The following is a 15,235-nucleotide window of genomic DNA, read 5'->3' as shown; positions in this document are numbered from 1 at the left end:
GTTGCATAGGTATTAAGCAGTAAATGACAAAGGCGTCGATTTGGAGCCAATACAGCAAGTTTCTGGAATTGTGCCATAGATTTCGATACCTGAGTGCGTCCAGTAGACCCCTTTTGCAAAATGAGGGCCAATCCGTCAATTATTCACAACCACAAACACCCGGACAAACGTGACAGGCTGAACTCGACTCAGCGAACCACTTTACACGCCTAGTATCACCAGTGGATAATGTATTATGACAACCTTACTTACTCTATACAACTCCAAATGAGGCCCCGAAAATCTTCACCACAACTCTCGAATCTTCCTAAACTGTCCCCTCTCCTGCCAATACCGTCCATTAAACTTGTACACAGTCTCTCCCGTCTCCTCATCTTCCACAGCATCAAACCATTCCGGTTTATATACATGACTTCCATTAGCATCTGTAGTGGACAGCTTCCTCCACTCTCGTTGCTTCTGTTCCAGTCTCTCCTTTTCTTTATCAGCTTCTTCGGCTCGTCCGGCCTCGTATAGCAGTTGGTCAGGACGGTAACGTGTATCGGTGTGTGGTATGACACCTTTGAGGTCTGGCGTCAGTTCTGTTGTTGGTGATGTGATGTGAGATCGATGAGCCTTAAAGGGAACGTTTCCAAAGAGGCATTACCATTCAATTCAATAGCAAACTGTGTAAATCCATAATTATTTGCCGAATCATGTGGGAATGGATTCAGTCTCCATACTATTTCCACCACGTTTGGTGATGATGGGTCAAACTTGTATAGGTTTTCATCCCATCGTCCTCTGAATGAAAAGGAAACACATGCTGTGAGCAAACAAAGCAAGAGAAAAAAAAAGAGGGTGCAAAATCTGAATTACCCAATACAAGTAACAACACGACCAGATGCATCATAAACGGTACCACTAATCTCATTCTGCCCTGCCCCAAACATGGATGCTTCTTTGAATTTGAGGTCCACATAATGACCTTATACAACAATGCCAAGAGAAAATAAAGATCAGCTTTTTCTTGGACCAAAAAATATGATAAAACATTGTGCCGATGGATACCTGTCTTATGGTTTGTAACAGTTATACTACCATAATGTTCAGTATACCTCCCCGTCGTCGAAAACACGTTCCTGATGCAGGAATTAGGCTTGCCCCAGGAATACCTCTCGCCAAATTCCTTCAGCAACAATGAAATAGCACCTGTGGTAACCAACTCAACACTCTTGCCCCAAAATTTAGTCTTGACTAACGAGTCCTGAGTAAACTCATACTTGGGCGACTCGGCATGGCAAGCCATTATAGCAGGATGATGAGACACCTTTTCACTTATGAATCTAAATCCTTTATCAGGTCGAACGCATTCATATGTCTCACCGAGTAGAGGGTTGAATGGTTTTCGACGCGCCTTGTTTGCCGAGTATGCTACTGAGGATATCGCAAATGCTGTTATGAGGACTAGACGGTCGACTGGGTTTGGTGTTGATGATGCACGGTCCAGTAGCTCACAGTATTCGAGCTCTTCGGCGAGGTGCTGTAAGAGATTTATCGGTTCGTTGAATGCTACTGGCATGGATATAGTCGACAGATCCTTGCCAACCTATACGTAATTTGAAGGAAGTGAGAAACCACAGTACAGAGGCCGATGTGCGAACGGCTTGATTTCGATTTTTTTGGACTTACATTATTCTTCAAAATCCCAAACACTGATAGATTCTGTAGCGATACTGGTGGAGCAGGTAAGACTCTCCTCCTTTGTACCATACTAGCATCGCTACCCCAAAGACCAAGATTTTTTGCATCTAGGCCACCTTGAACAGACCCGTCAGGCCTTTGCTTTTCTTGCTCCTCCTCTGACTCGTCCTCGTCATCGTCATCCAGCACTTCATATAATTCATCTTCATCCGATTCGGAAGCAGCACCTGTAATGCCTGCTTGGTCTTCAGCATCAAAGAACACGTCTTCTCGTATAGATGGTGCTGGTTCTCCCAATAAGTCGGTACGTTCATCATCACCATCCGTGGCTCGTTGTACGGGCGATAGGGTGGGAGACATGGGGGGTATGCCGAGATTGTCTCGCAATTCGTTATTATCTGAAAGATTGAGAGATGGTGTGAGAAGTTGGTGAGACAAAAAATGCCACTACAGGACAAACATCACCTCTAAGTGCTGCCTGTAACGCCGATTCAAGTTGGACAATACGAGTCTTGCTACACTGATATTGAGTAACTACAGCTGCAGCATCTCGTTTGAGAGACACAATCGATTCTTCTGTCGCCTTGAGTGTAGAAGTCAAAGTATTTGCTGCATCTAAAAGTGAAAGCCTAGTGTAAGCAAATTCGTGTATTTCTACTAGTTTTTTTAGCGCACCTTGATGTTTAGCTCCCTTGTCAGACATCAAGAGGAGCTCCACAGCCTTCATGTTTACAGTGATTTCTTCCAGCGTGGCGTCCATTCGTCGTTTCCAGCCTTCGATATTGGTTTCTTCAGGAGGCGTAGAAGAACCACCTATTCCATTGGCCTGATATAATGATTCGTTACTTGCCAATCCGAGACCACGAGTATCGCTACCTCCAGCAGCTCCACCACTGAGACCTCCAAGATTACTAGGATGCTTTTGAGGAAGGCATTTCTGAATGGCAGCAACCCATGTTGAAAATTCATCTTGGGATAAGCTTTTGAAGTGGTATAGACTGCTTCCAGAGTCTACGAAAGGAAGCACCGAATGAGTTAAAGTGTGTCCTCAATCGCACGTGCACCCTTTTTTGCTGCGATCAAAAGCTTACCGATATCAATGAGTAGGTGATCATGATCTAATCTAACAGCACATCTCGCCAAATCTACAGTTCCATGATTTAGAGAGCCTGGCTTTTTCGAATACGACAACATGCCATCTAAGAGAAAGCAAAAAATGAGCTGTGTGAAGGTGGACCGATTGCCTTCAAAGCATGGGAAGACCACAAGTAACAATTTGTCTCGCGACCTGCTGAACACTCCCAACACCATTGCTCACCTGATTGTATTCTCACCCAGCGTCTGGAATACCCTTGTAATCTCTTATTGCCCTTCTTCAACAGCCAACCCTCCAAGTTCTCATCAGCGGCGACACGAATGGGCAATACAGCATCCCGTAAAGCGACAAAGAACAATAACTTTTTACTCGTGTTTATACTAAACGAGTTATCAAACAGCAAGATATAAGTGCCCGGCTCTGTAACGAGATAAGATCCTCTAATCGTATGACGCCCCGACTCGACCAGTCTTACAGCAATCAACTCCATCATTTCAGGGTTCATGACTTTGGAGTTTTGGCGTTTAGGGGTGCGTGGTCTAGCAGGTGACTCAGCTGAACCAGCACTAAATGAATGTGATTTTGCTAGTGGTTTGAATCGGGATGGTGATGGAGGTGGTGAATTATTGTGTTGTTGGTATGAGGAATGTGCCACAGCTGCCTGTGGTTGTCGGTGCAGGCTTGTAGACGAGTCGGTGAGGATGGAAGACGGTGTGATACTAGCAGCAGCAGCAGTATTATTATGATCATTGCTACTGCCACTACCACCAACTTGGTAGCTCTTGCCAATATCGTGTTGATCTCCACTAACCAAAGTCAGTTTTCCAAGATCGGTAGTTGATCCTCGTTTTAGAAATAGACCAAAGCTGACATTGTGTTTGACCTGTATCGAATGGTTTGAGTTGAGTTTGAAATTTCACGAAATCAAACGGGCAAGTTCAAAACACGTTGTGGCAGAATATTGAATCTGGGAGCGGGAATAGATCCTATATAAATTACCGTTTTGAAGTTCCAATATAGTTCCTACAATTGCGAAAGTGTCAAGAACATCACGAAGATTTGTGTGGGTCCACTTTTCGCGACCAAGCAACCGATTGATACCTGGCCAGGTCTGGTTATGACGATTTGATGTTCAAACACGGCTCTCGCCTTTATAGACACCTCCTGCATCCTACAAGCGCTCTATGGGTCCAAACTGTTTATTCAATAAGTTCAACTCAGTTGTCCCTTGAAACAGAAATTTGATGGTGAGAAACAGCGACCAAACACAATTGCTCGAGTACAAGGCAGACCCTATTCACGTGTAATTGCCTAAGAACTATCGATTGAAGCCTTGAATGAGTACGATCAGGTCAAAAATCACGAAGCATGTACACGTGAATGCAGGAACACTGGATCCTTGAATAGAGTTCTAGCATCCATCAAGCGTTTGACGCGTCCAGATTAAGTAATTGGCTTCCAGCTCATAACTGCTCTTATAGTGATCATCTTCATCAAACACAAGCAACAATTTCAACGATGGAAGCTTATGAGTTTCGGCCCGAGGAAGAGGAGGAGCAACGAGGTGCATCTGCTCCTACTTCTAATGATGTCCCAAACACACCCAATGCAAGTATCGCTCAGTGGGTCGATGAGCTTGGGGTTTTCATATATACGAATGACGATGGAATCTCCTACGAATACGATCAAACAAAAAAGGCCTGGTATCCAAGATATGACGAGAAGCTGGTCGCTGAACAGCAGTCTATATATGGTGGTAACAATGATATGATCCAATCTTCACTGCCGTCATCAACTGCTGAAAACGCACAGGTGCCTACTTTGAACAGTTGAGAGCTTGACATTGCTTCTTTTGTGCATTTACTAACTCGGTTCACTTTCTTACAGGCTGCCATAAGCAACAAGTCGAAAAAGCGGAAGGTGTATACTATGGACGAGGTACACATCCTGAACCCCACAATCTTTCGTTTTTTTGCTTCAACCCAAATTTCGACACGGTCGCATCATACAAACCCGTTTAAAACAAAGCTGAAACCTTCAGTCCTATATCTCAAACAGGAATCAAAGGACGCCAACAAGAAAAAGAAGCCAGACCAGCCACCAAAGGCAAACACGTCCATCTACGTTACTGGGCTACCGCCAAATACCGACGCTGACGAAGTCAAACAAGTATTCAGTAAATATGGAATCATTGCGGAAGACATTACCACTGGTAGGTGCTGATGTGATTGGAATTTTGGACTTCAGAAGTAGGAGTACCAAACTCGTTTTTTTGCGTATTACAGGTCAACCGCGAATCAAGCTATACAAGGACGACTCGGGTGTTCTAAAAGGAGACGCTCTCATTACATACTTCAAGCCTGAATCTGTACAGTTGGCCATTAATTTAATGGACGATTGCGAGTACAGGTTTGGTGAAGTGTCCAAAGTTCATGTAGCTGAGGTAAGAGTGAATACGACTGGATGAGTATGATGTCAGAAAATGAATAAAGGAGAAGCTGGGATGCACGACTGTTGCCCTGAAGCAAGCGATATTATTGACAAAAACATTCGCATTCGGGATTGGAAGTATCGTCGGCGCCATATGTATAGCTCTCAACACCCCTCTCACATTCTTATAGGCCGTCTTCCAACCCAAGGAGAGGCCACCACAAGAAAAGAAGTCTGGGAATCAAAAGGCAAGCAAGGTGGTTGCTCAAAAGAAGCTTCATCAGCTGAAAAGGTAATCATCCACATACCTGCTCTCGTGATTTTGGTTGGGCGAGATTGATGTTGTATATGTTGGAATTGGTTTATCAGGCGGGGCTGGGAAGGATGAAGGTTCAGCTTAAAAACAACCAAAAAATTCAACATAATGCTATTACAGGAAACTGGATTGGACTGAAGACGAGATTGGAGCCAAATCTGAGAAACTACGTAAAGTTGTAGTCTTGAAACACATGTTTACTCAACAAGAATTGGAGGTGAGGAGTGGTAGTACTGTGATTTAGTATGTTTGCAATCAAGAACACAAGACTTTAGCTTACGAACAAGTAATGAGTCCGTTGTTTACCCCTCTCACCCATTTATAGGAGGATCCGACATTGATTCTGGATTTGAAGGCTGAAGTACGAGAAGAATGTGAAAAGTTTGGAGAGGTTACAAATGTTATCATGTTCGATGTAAGGATCATTGTTAATCACTTGTGTTGTGGGCGAGAAAGAGCTGTGTCTTCTGTAGTCTCCATGCAGCTCAGTTATTTTGCTATTAAGAATTTGTCTCGTTTTCGTTATCAAACAATCTCAATCTTGCTACTCACAACCTTCCATATTTCTAATCATCACAACAACCAGAAATCTGATGAAGGAGTGCTGACTGTTCGTTTCAAGGAGCAAGAAGGAGCTGATGCCTGTGTACAAGTAAGAACCAAAAAAAGACACGCCAGTCTATCGCCATAGACCGGTTAGACTTCACAACACATACTAATACTGTCTCCTCTTCTATCTCCAATAGAAAATGAATGCACGGTTCTTTGCAGGACGACGAGTTGAAGCATACTTGTATGATGGCAAGGAAAAGTTTGCCAAATCGACAGGAAACGAGACAGAGGAAGACCAAGAAGAGAGGAGGAAAAATTACGAGCAATGGCTGGAAGCAGGAGGATCATAAGAGGGGGTTGTATAAGTTATTATAATGTGTTTGGTCGTAGAGTGCCAAGAAGTGCAAGTGGCAAAGTAATAATATACATTATACATTCTTGTCAAGTTGATTGTAAATCAGTGTCACATCGCTCTGCTTCATCTGTTTTTTCTGTCGCGTTCTCGAGTGGTTGGAAGCCACTATCTCACATGTGATAATTTCATGACACATCGCATCGAGGGCAGAGCAGGAACAGCGATGCACTCATCGGGAACTTTCGAGCCTCCTAATCAACGGGAGCTAGCCGAACCAGCTCAACCATCATCGTCGTTACCTACATCACGAATCAGACAAGGAGCTAGCACGATACCGACGAGCAACAAAAATAGCAATCAACAGCAGCAGCCGCATCATCATTTCCTACCAACTCCAGTCTCTGCAAATTATCATCATCATCCATACAGTGTTATCCATCAGCCATCCCTACCACCATCAGCAACATTACTGTCTTCAGCAGCACCACCATTAAAACAGGAACAGTACCCTCGCAGCACACCCAATGTACATACGAATCATATACGCAACCAGGATCATCAGCAGCAACAGGACGATACAAATGGCGACGACGATGAAGGTGTATGGCTGCATCAGCCACTACCATATGTCATGTCTGAACATGACTGGACGCTCAAGCAACAAAAGATGCAGTTGCTTTTGAATCATTTTATGCCTCAAGATGTATGTGATTGTGCAGATGAGCGTTGTGTGGAAGTTGGTAGCTTCTTGTTTTATCTTCTTCGATACCTTTTTTTTTTGGAGAGGTTGACATCTGACCATTGAATTGTGTCGCTTCTCTGAATACATGCTCGCCGAATAAGCTCACTACTAATATCCTTCTATTGACCTACTAGGCGTCTGAAGAAGTGTTGGCGTTCGCAGCGGAACGGCCCATGTTTTGGGAACCATTTGATGTCACTGGCCATGCTTCAACACGAGAACGCCAATGTCTGAAACTAGTCATGGCTCTACTCAAGGACGTGACGAGAACTGTGCTTGCTCCTGGACAGTAAGGCTGCGTAAAAAGCGAAACAAAACAAGAGCAACCAGGGGCCGCAAATCAGAAACAACTCTCCTTTTCTGAAACACTCACATTTCTCCTCCTTAGGCCATTCGATCTCGAATTATCGTTGCGTCTAGACGCAAATGTCGTCCCCGTATATACCCACCAACAACGACAAGCTGCATCAGAAGCTGTGCTTCGAATGCCAGGGAATGGACTTGACAGGATACATCTTGTTACTGGGCGGAATCAGCAGTTAGTGTATGATCGAGCTGCCGTGCCACAGCAACCAAAGCGATCATCTACCTCATCAGCATCAAGTGTTCCTCATACAAATATACAGGATGGGAATGAATTATCAAGAAAACCACCACAACAAACCAGAAGACCACAGGATGTAAATAGTTTGCAGACATTGAATGAGGAGAGTGCTTCGAGTGCTACTACGCAGTCGGAGAGTGGAGGTGATGGTAATGTGGAGAGTCATAGTAGTAAGAGGAGACGAGAGATGATGGATTAAAAGGCAAAGAAGAAAGTAGAGTCTTTGCCATCCATAGGGAGTTTTATCCTTTTTCTGTTAGTGTCATCAGCATCATGTAAGAGATTGTATAGTTTGTATAGTATAGAGTAGTCGTTCGTCTCAGGAACGAGAATACATACACCCCATCAGCCCTGAGTACACCAAGAACCATAGGTAATTGTTGGGACAGTTACGATTCCGATAGCCCAAGGAGCGCTATTGGCTGACCCAACTGCATCTATCGCCAGTTGCTTTGCCTAAAGGTTGTGCTGATGTTGAAGGTTGCGTTGGTTGTTGTTGACAGTTGCGAAGTTGTTGAGATGCTGAAGATTCAGTTAAAGGTTGATGAGGAGGTCTGGGAAGTTGTTGATTGTTGAAGGCGAGGAAGGTATAACCAACCATATGGTGAGCGAGCATCAAGCGAGCTACCATCATTGTGCCGGTCAAGGCATAGAGCTGAGGAGTGCAAAACAAGGCTGTCGGAAGCCCTGATGCAGGACCCCCACAAGTTGGAAGCAACATTGCTGTCCAAACCAGTAGTCCTGTCCCTGGGAGGAGGGTGAGGGGTCTCTCATCTATTCAAGAGATGTTATAGCTACTTATATATGAATAAATTTAGAGTTTCGTTAGGCCAAATCCCTAACATAAAACTCTGACAATTACCCTACCCCTAATTTTCAGCATCAGCATTGAATAGAACCACAATCAAGGTTTGCTTAAATTTGCAATCGTACCAGCGCTTCCCTCCTTCCAAGAGACACAATACATACATTATCACACAGCAACAAAACGACGACAGGGCCTTGTGAAGTGATATGGTTGACCTTGGCCTTGGCTTTGTGACTTGAGTTTTGTATTTGTTGCCTTGGGAATATTACATTTGAAAAAAAAACTCTGACTCCGTTCAATCACCTAATTCGGATTCAAACACTCAACAACACACTCATACTCAAAATCCCTATCCTCACTTTCTACGTTTACCACCTTTAGCCTTCTGAGCTCTTTTACCAGCTCGAAGCTCTTTCTTCATTCTTGAATCCACCATCTATCATAAAGAATGTCAAGGAAGTGTTAACAAGTAACAAACAATCCTCCACATGCATACAGACATCTAATTTGTTGTCCTCGTTCCAACATACCTTATAACGACCTTTAACTCCCTTAGGCCTTCCTTGCACACCCCGATTGCTACCCTTTGCAACAACTAGTTTAGGTAAATCCTTCTTCTTGCCAGCTTTTGTCAACCCAGCACCTCCAGTCTTGGCAGCTTTCTTAGCTTTGGCCATCAAATCAGATATAGACTGAAGCTTTGACTTTTCAGGCATATCAGGGTCAAGCTCTATGGCATGAGATTTGGCTTGAGCTTTTTGGATTCGACGCGCGGCACGTAGTGTCTTTCGGAACTTGGCTTCTGCTACTTTTTTGATTGGTCGTGCGTCTAGAGCTCTCATTCGGGCCTTCATTATGGCGACGGATTCTTTTGTTGGTGGTGTTATGGGTTTGTTGTGGCGTTCTTCGTCGTTTATAAACCTAGCGGACATTGTGAAAATTGTAAGCTGGCTTGTTGAGATGCAACATGTTGATCGATTGGCGGTTGCATTATTTTGGTTTCAACCATCAGACAGGAAACGAGACAAGAAACGCTATATGGCGTGCTTACCAGTCAGGTAATCCTAATCGATCATTGAATGCATATCGATTATACCCATCATCAATCAAATCACGTTTGCCAGATGGTCGGAGCATCTTTTGCGCAATCGTATATGCTACTGCTGTATTTATAGCATATTCTCCTAAGAAAATCCTGTTGTTTAGCAAAAATCACTTGCAGTTGAGAAGTCAAGGACAACAACAACGAAGACTTTGTCACAAGCAAATGATTGCTGTCGCGTACCGTCATCGATGTCATCAGTCTTGATTTCCACAGCAGGCACAATCTCAAATCCATCCTTGTTTTCTTTGACATCTCCCTTCTTTTGTTTCTTGCTGCTTTTCTTCTTTGTATCCGATTTCTTTGACTCTTGATTTCTCTTCCGTTTCATGTTTTTGCCACTACTGGCTTCTGCTTCATCATCAGAAGAAGCTGGCCACGTCATTTCAGAATCGAATGCTCCTACTGCATTCTCCTTTTCGTTATCATCAACATCTTCATCTTCATCAGCATGGACATCTTTAAAGAGCGGATTATCGAAGAAGAGCTGGGCTCTTTTCGAAAGCTTGACGGGTTTGACGGGTATGCTGGGTATAGTTGGTTTTGGGATGTTTGATGTACTGTCACTAGTCGCGTTTGCATCTAGGCCTTCATCATCAGCTGGTTCACCGTCCATATCACTATCATCATCACCTTCCATAGTGTCATCCTCATCACTATATTCGTCATCAGTTGACTCCTCACTACCACTACCAATACCCATATCTGCCCGTTCAGCAGCAGCTTTTTCCGCATCGTATTCGACACCATACCATTCCTCGAATTGTGATCCGACTTCACTACGCTTTTTCTGAGAGTCCTTCTTAACTTTGGCTGCTGGATTACGTTCTATTTCAAGAGCATCGTAATGCTCTGTTCGTGATTCAATCTCGTTTTCGAGGGATCGAAGACGTGAGATCCGTTCAACGTCGGAATCGTAACCGTCTTCTGAGTCACTGTGGGATGAGACTTGGTCGTCTTCGTCATCATCATCACTTATATCTGCTGCCATATCTGTTTTTGTCACGAAATAGAGAAAACGCTTGGTAAGGACAAGCACGACAGAAACTTGAAAAAATAGCGCCAAGAAACAGTAATTCTTTCCAAAGACGTCACAAAAGCCGCTCACACTTACTTTTCAAGATGATACGTCGCCTCTTGAGTATTTCATCTTGTTCTGTATGTTCCTCATCACCATTACTCATGGCATTAGCGGAGAATAAGACGTCATTGCCAAGACCACCATCTTGTGATGCTTCTATACCAATATCCATAGGTTCGGACATTCCCAATTGCATTCTTTTAGCTTGTTTGGTTTTACGATCAAATTCTTTTCTACGTTCTCGGCGAGCCTTTTTTTCCATTGCTGTAGCTTGTTTACCCAACTATGTATGCAAGGAAAATGAATGTGAGCAGATCCTATTGACCGAGATACCCCTTTTTTTCGTCCTTGCCAAAATAGATGGAACCAAAAACGAGCTGCCAATAACTTGATTTACCTGTTCAGCGAGAGCATCTTCATCCATAGGCAGGCCACTTTCATCATCCTCTGCGGCAGCGGGTTTAACTTCCTTTTTCTTGTCCAAGTTGAGAGAGATACGTATATGTTGCCTCCATTTCAGCAAGTCCTTGAAATCTTTTTTTCCAAGGACTCTTAAATCACGGCATGACGCTCTGATATCATCTGTTGTAAGAGGATGCGATACGAGACTAAATGTTTAATGATACTGTGAGAAAATCTCGCCTCGGATAGCATTTTCAAGTAGCAATCGGTTTGTTTGCTCAACCGGTTTTTATGAATACTTACGCTCTTCCATCATCATCAGCTTCAAAGTCCAAGGTATGAGCACGAGAGAGTACAGCTACGTAATCTCGATCGTGTATGAAGGTCGATACTTTTTCGACATGATGAAGCGTATAGTCACCGTCTGCGTAACCTTCTCGATGTCTCTTCTTTTTCTAAAGGGTTGAAAAGGGACGGGTACGATCATTAAATACACACGTTCAAAAGAAATCAAAATGACATTTCGAGAGATTTCGAAAAGCATTAACAGGCGAAAATGCGATAGCCATTTGTATAACTTAGCTCACCTCAGGATGGAGCAAATCGTTCAACAAGGCACCTTGTTTCTCCTTCTTTTTCTTTGCATCCTCTTCATGCTCGCCATCCTCTCCAATTTCACCTTCCTGAAACACGAATCTCGCATCCAAAAGCTTTGGATCCACCTTCTTTGGAGCGAGGTAATCACGACACACAACGAATATCTCAGCAGAGACATTACGTGACGAAGCCGGTTTTGTAGCATCAACTTGTTTAAAGAGTTGATGAAAGACCCATAATAGTTTGTTATAGTCCTTTGATCTAAATACTTTGGTAATAAATGTCCCGTGTGGCATCATAAACTCTGTAGCGAGTTTTAAGGAGGATAGGACCAGTTCATTTTGGGTGTATGCGTCTTGGAGCCATGATGTTCCTACATTTGGTGCCCCATCGTGTAGCACTCTAAATATAGAAATAAGAACAAGTTGGTCGGAAAATGAGCACCAAAAGAACGAAGGAATTCTCCTGATTGAGCTATGCTTACACGTCAGCCTTCCACTGTTTCAGTTCCCCCTTCAGTTGCTGTCTACACTTGGCAGTGGTGATGTCTTCACAGAGAGTGATGACTCCTGGTATAGGTTTGATGGGAACTATATCGACACCTAAATGTAATGTGTGTGTTGAAGTAACAAAAGGAGGAGAACAGGTGTATCGACAGGAATCCTGCAAGTCTCAAATGATTTACCAACAATAACACTTGGTTTAGGCATATATTTGCTTGCGACTTGTAGCCTAAGGTCAGAGAACAGAGATGGTTAAGCTTAGATCACAAAACATCACAAATGTTCAAGTATGAAGAAGACATACCAACCACCAGGAGCAGCACACAGATCCACCAAGCATTTAGCTTTACCGAGTAGATTGTATTTACGATTCAGTTGAATCAGCTTGAATGCAGAACGAGCTCGATAACCTTGCTCCTTTGCCATTTGGTAGTAGCGATCCAATCGCCCTTTGGCATGCTTCTTGGACCTCTTGGCTCCTGCCATTGTTGCCGATTACTATATCCTAGTATGAGAGTTGCTTATTCGTGTCCCCTTTTCACTCAGTTTGTCGTGCTTGACGAGCGATCGGTTTTTTTTTCTATGGGTGTGAAGGAAAAGAAAAACAGTCTTTACTGGACAAGACACAGTAACCTTGACAAACTTCACGGCACTACGAGTAGAAAGTACAATTACGCGTATTAAATCAATCTAATTCAGAAATTGCTCTTTCAGTTGGTCGCCACACACTGCACAGGAGTTCACTACGGACATAATGCTCTATAATATTAGTATGTTGTTCTAACCGTTGCAAATACAGTATCTACACATTCTAAACCAATTCAATCTACTGTGGATCTATTAAAGATCCGTTCTCTAATCTGACCCACGTGTTCATACTGCCATCGCGATTTAGCAATATTCCTCGAGCTCCTCTATCACCAAAACTTGGCTGCCAATACCCACCATAACCAGTATGCCTACCAAAACATAGATCTACTCGATGGCCATCATCCTCTGTAGTGTTCATATATGGCGAATACGAGCAGCGCCATCCTGAACCATGGTCGTGGCCAGTAAACGTAGCCTAGGGCAAAACTTGGAAGCGTCAATATCCATTTCGTTGTTGTAACTACGACTGTTTTTGCCCGTTTGGTTTGGTTTGTCCAGCAGGCATACATATCACAATCTATTATAACACAGCGAATACATACATACCTTGACGACGCGAGATTCAAACAGCAACTTGAAAAATCCCTCATCACCATTTTGAAACGCAATGTCCCACTCGGCGACGAGTCCTTTACACTCTTCAGTGAAGTGCTTCTCGAGGGTGATTCTATACTCATAGACTGGTATATGATAGAATACCAGAGACGGTATAGCACCAAATTTTACATTCGTATCAGTTATTGTTTTATTTAGCCACGCCACTTGACTTGCATTCCTGCAATAGCGAGAAACGGGGTTAAGCGTGGTCCAGGTTTCTGAGTTCAAGGATGGTCCAAGTCTTCAACCTTTGTGGCAACATAAACTTACACCCAATTAGGAGCATTCGGGGTATGAGAGTCACCATTTGAATCCATGAAATACAACATCCACGATGGCTTTTCGACTTCTATATCAGCCGTACTTTTGACCCATTTATACAGCTTCTCCCACCACTTTAGCCTCCTCTGATATGCATACACAGGAAGACAGTAATTCGAGACTCCAGAAATCGTTCTTGGACCTGCTCTAGTATAAGACGTTGAATAATTACGTTCGATTGTTATCAAATCGTGTCGATCAAATGCCGGTCCTATATCATGGTTGCCGAATACACTGGCGAACTTGTAGTTTCGTGATGAGATGGTATTTAGTGGTATTTGATAGTATGTAGTTGCGTCCTGGAGTGTGTGTATTCCTTCACCAGTTACGATGTCTCCGACGAGAACTGTGAAATCAGGATTTTCATAGTCTAGCATTTTATTGATGACCCTCGTAGTGTTAAAGTCCTGTTCAGGCCCCCACGGTTGGTCAGGAGCTTCACCATAATGTCTAACAGAAACGTGTGTTAGTAAATTATCAAAGTGTTGAAGTTTGGAGTTTGATGTTGACAATGGCCCACATACAGATCAGACAGTTGTAAGATTTTAAAGGTGTTATCACGTCCAAACCGAAGATAGGAATCAGCCGACTGGAGTGGATCTTCTAGTATTGACATGTCGAAAAATGGCAACATTCTGGCTACAATGGTTATAGGTGTGATGATAATGACTACGGCGAATAGAGGAATCCAGTGCCGTATTCGAGGTGGTGGCATATCAGTAATCTCATATTTGGCCATTTAAGGTCGAGCCTCCTCGTTGTTCTTTGACTGAGTTGAAATCTTCACAAATTTGGAATTCTGTAGCACTCAGTTGTATATACTGTATATCACACAAGCATGATATAACCTTTAACATAAAATCTATATGCACAGATCTCGACAATTATTAAACCACGTCTAGCTCAGGTCAATGGTGCAGCCTGAGTGCAGCTATGTTTGAATTCAGGGTTCACTTCGCTACACCACAATCCACCGACTTCAGGCACTTTACTTGGACTATACCGCAGTGCTTTAACATGTCCCGAATTCTGACGGTTGACATTGTCTCTGATGTGATTTGCCCATGGTAATTACGTGCAAAGTGTTGTAATTGTGTGCACAAAGTTGGTGTTTCGAGTAAGCGCTCATTTTTGCTTCAAATAGGTGCTATATTGGAAAGAGGAGATTGGAAACGGCCATGAAGCAAGTAGTTGAAAAGTATCCTGATGTCTCATTCAAGATTACATGGTCAGCCAAATTGTCATCAAACATTGACCTTTGAACACAAGCTAAAACAACTCTGGTTGTTAGGAAGCCATTCTTATTGGATCCTCAATTGTCGTTAAAGCCTGTGTCTAAAAGGATTCGTAACATTGCCAAGTATGGAGAAGTGAAGGCTTTACAGGTATGTGATG

General features: G+C 43.2%; 4 protein-coding genes across 4 annotated transcripts; 1 reads left to right on the top strand and 3 right to left on the bottom strand.

Moving 5' to 3' along the window:
* Nucleotides 1–285: 285 nt before the first annotated feature.
* Nucleotides 286–3,949, bottom strand: SmJEL517_g05937 (uncharacterized protein; the record flags this gene model as incomplete). The annotated part of the gene is made up of 11 exons (XM_031171863.1): nt 286–581; nt 647–783; nt 859–967; nt 1,051–1,588; nt 1,672–2,081; nt 2,149–2,298; nt 2,359–2,694; nt 2,775–2,882; nt 3,002–3,662; nt 3,779–3,802; nt 3,881–3,949. The coding sequence occupies 11 exons, from the start codon at nt 3,947–3,949 to the stop codon at nt 286–288; spliced, it is 2,838 nt and encodes a 945-aa protein (XP_031022165.1).
* Nucleotides 3,950–4,297: 348 nt separating this feature from the next.
* On the top strand, nt 4,298–6,427 carry SmJEL517_g05936 (uncharacterized protein; the record flags this gene model as incomplete). The annotated part of the gene is made up of 9 exons (XM_031171862.1): nt 4,298–4,591; nt 4,667–4,717; nt 4,838–4,991; nt 5,065–5,222; nt 5,401–5,501; nt 5,646–5,742; nt 5,851–5,940; nt 6,112–6,177; nt 6,272–6,427. 9 exons carry the CDS (start codon nt 4,298–4,300, stop codon nt 6,425–6,427), a joined length of 1,167 nt encoding a protein of 388 aa, XP_031022164.1.
* A 2,514-nt stretch (nt 6,428–8,941) lies between these two features.
* SmJEL517_g05935 (uncharacterized protein) lies at nt 8,942–12,757 on the bottom strand (the record flags this gene model as incomplete). The annotated part of the gene is made up of 11 exons (XM_031171861.1): nt 8,942–9,022; nt 9,117–9,507; nt 9,638–9,770; nt 9,872–10,681; nt 10,803–11,052; nt 11,167–11,377; nt 11,475–11,626; nt 11,759–12,170; nt 12,253–12,370; nt 12,454–12,500; nt 12,576–12,757. 11 exons carry the CDS (start codon nt 12,755–12,757, stop codon nt 8,942–8,944), a joined length of 2,787 nt encoding a protein of 928 aa, XP_031022163.1.
* Nucleotides 12,758–13,097: 340 nt separating this feature from the next.
* On the bottom strand, nt 13,098–14,579 carry SmJEL517_g05934 (uncharacterized protein; the record flags this gene model as incomplete). Its single annotated transcript, XM_031171860.1, has 4 exons — nt 13,098–13,337; nt 13,469–13,697; nt 13,790–14,290; nt 14,365–14,579. 4 exons carry the CDS (start codon nt 14,577–14,579, stop codon nt 13,098–13,100), a joined length of 1,185 nt encoding a protein of 394 aa, XP_031022162.1.
* Nucleotides 14,580–15,235: the final 656 nt, after the last annotated feature.

Source organism: Synchytrium microbalum (assembly GCF_006535985.1).
Source record: "Synchytrium microbalum strain JEL517 chromosome Unknown SmJEL517_scf0066, whole genome shotgun sequence".
In the NCBI taxonomy this organism is placed as follows: domain Eukaryota; kingdom Fungi; phylum Chytridiomycota; class Chytridiomycetes; order Synchytriales; family Synchytriaceae; genus Synchytrium; species Synchytrium microbalum.
The sequence above is the reverse complement of the archived record's forward strand: the minus strand, read 5'-3'. Positions and strand labels throughout refer to the sequence as shown.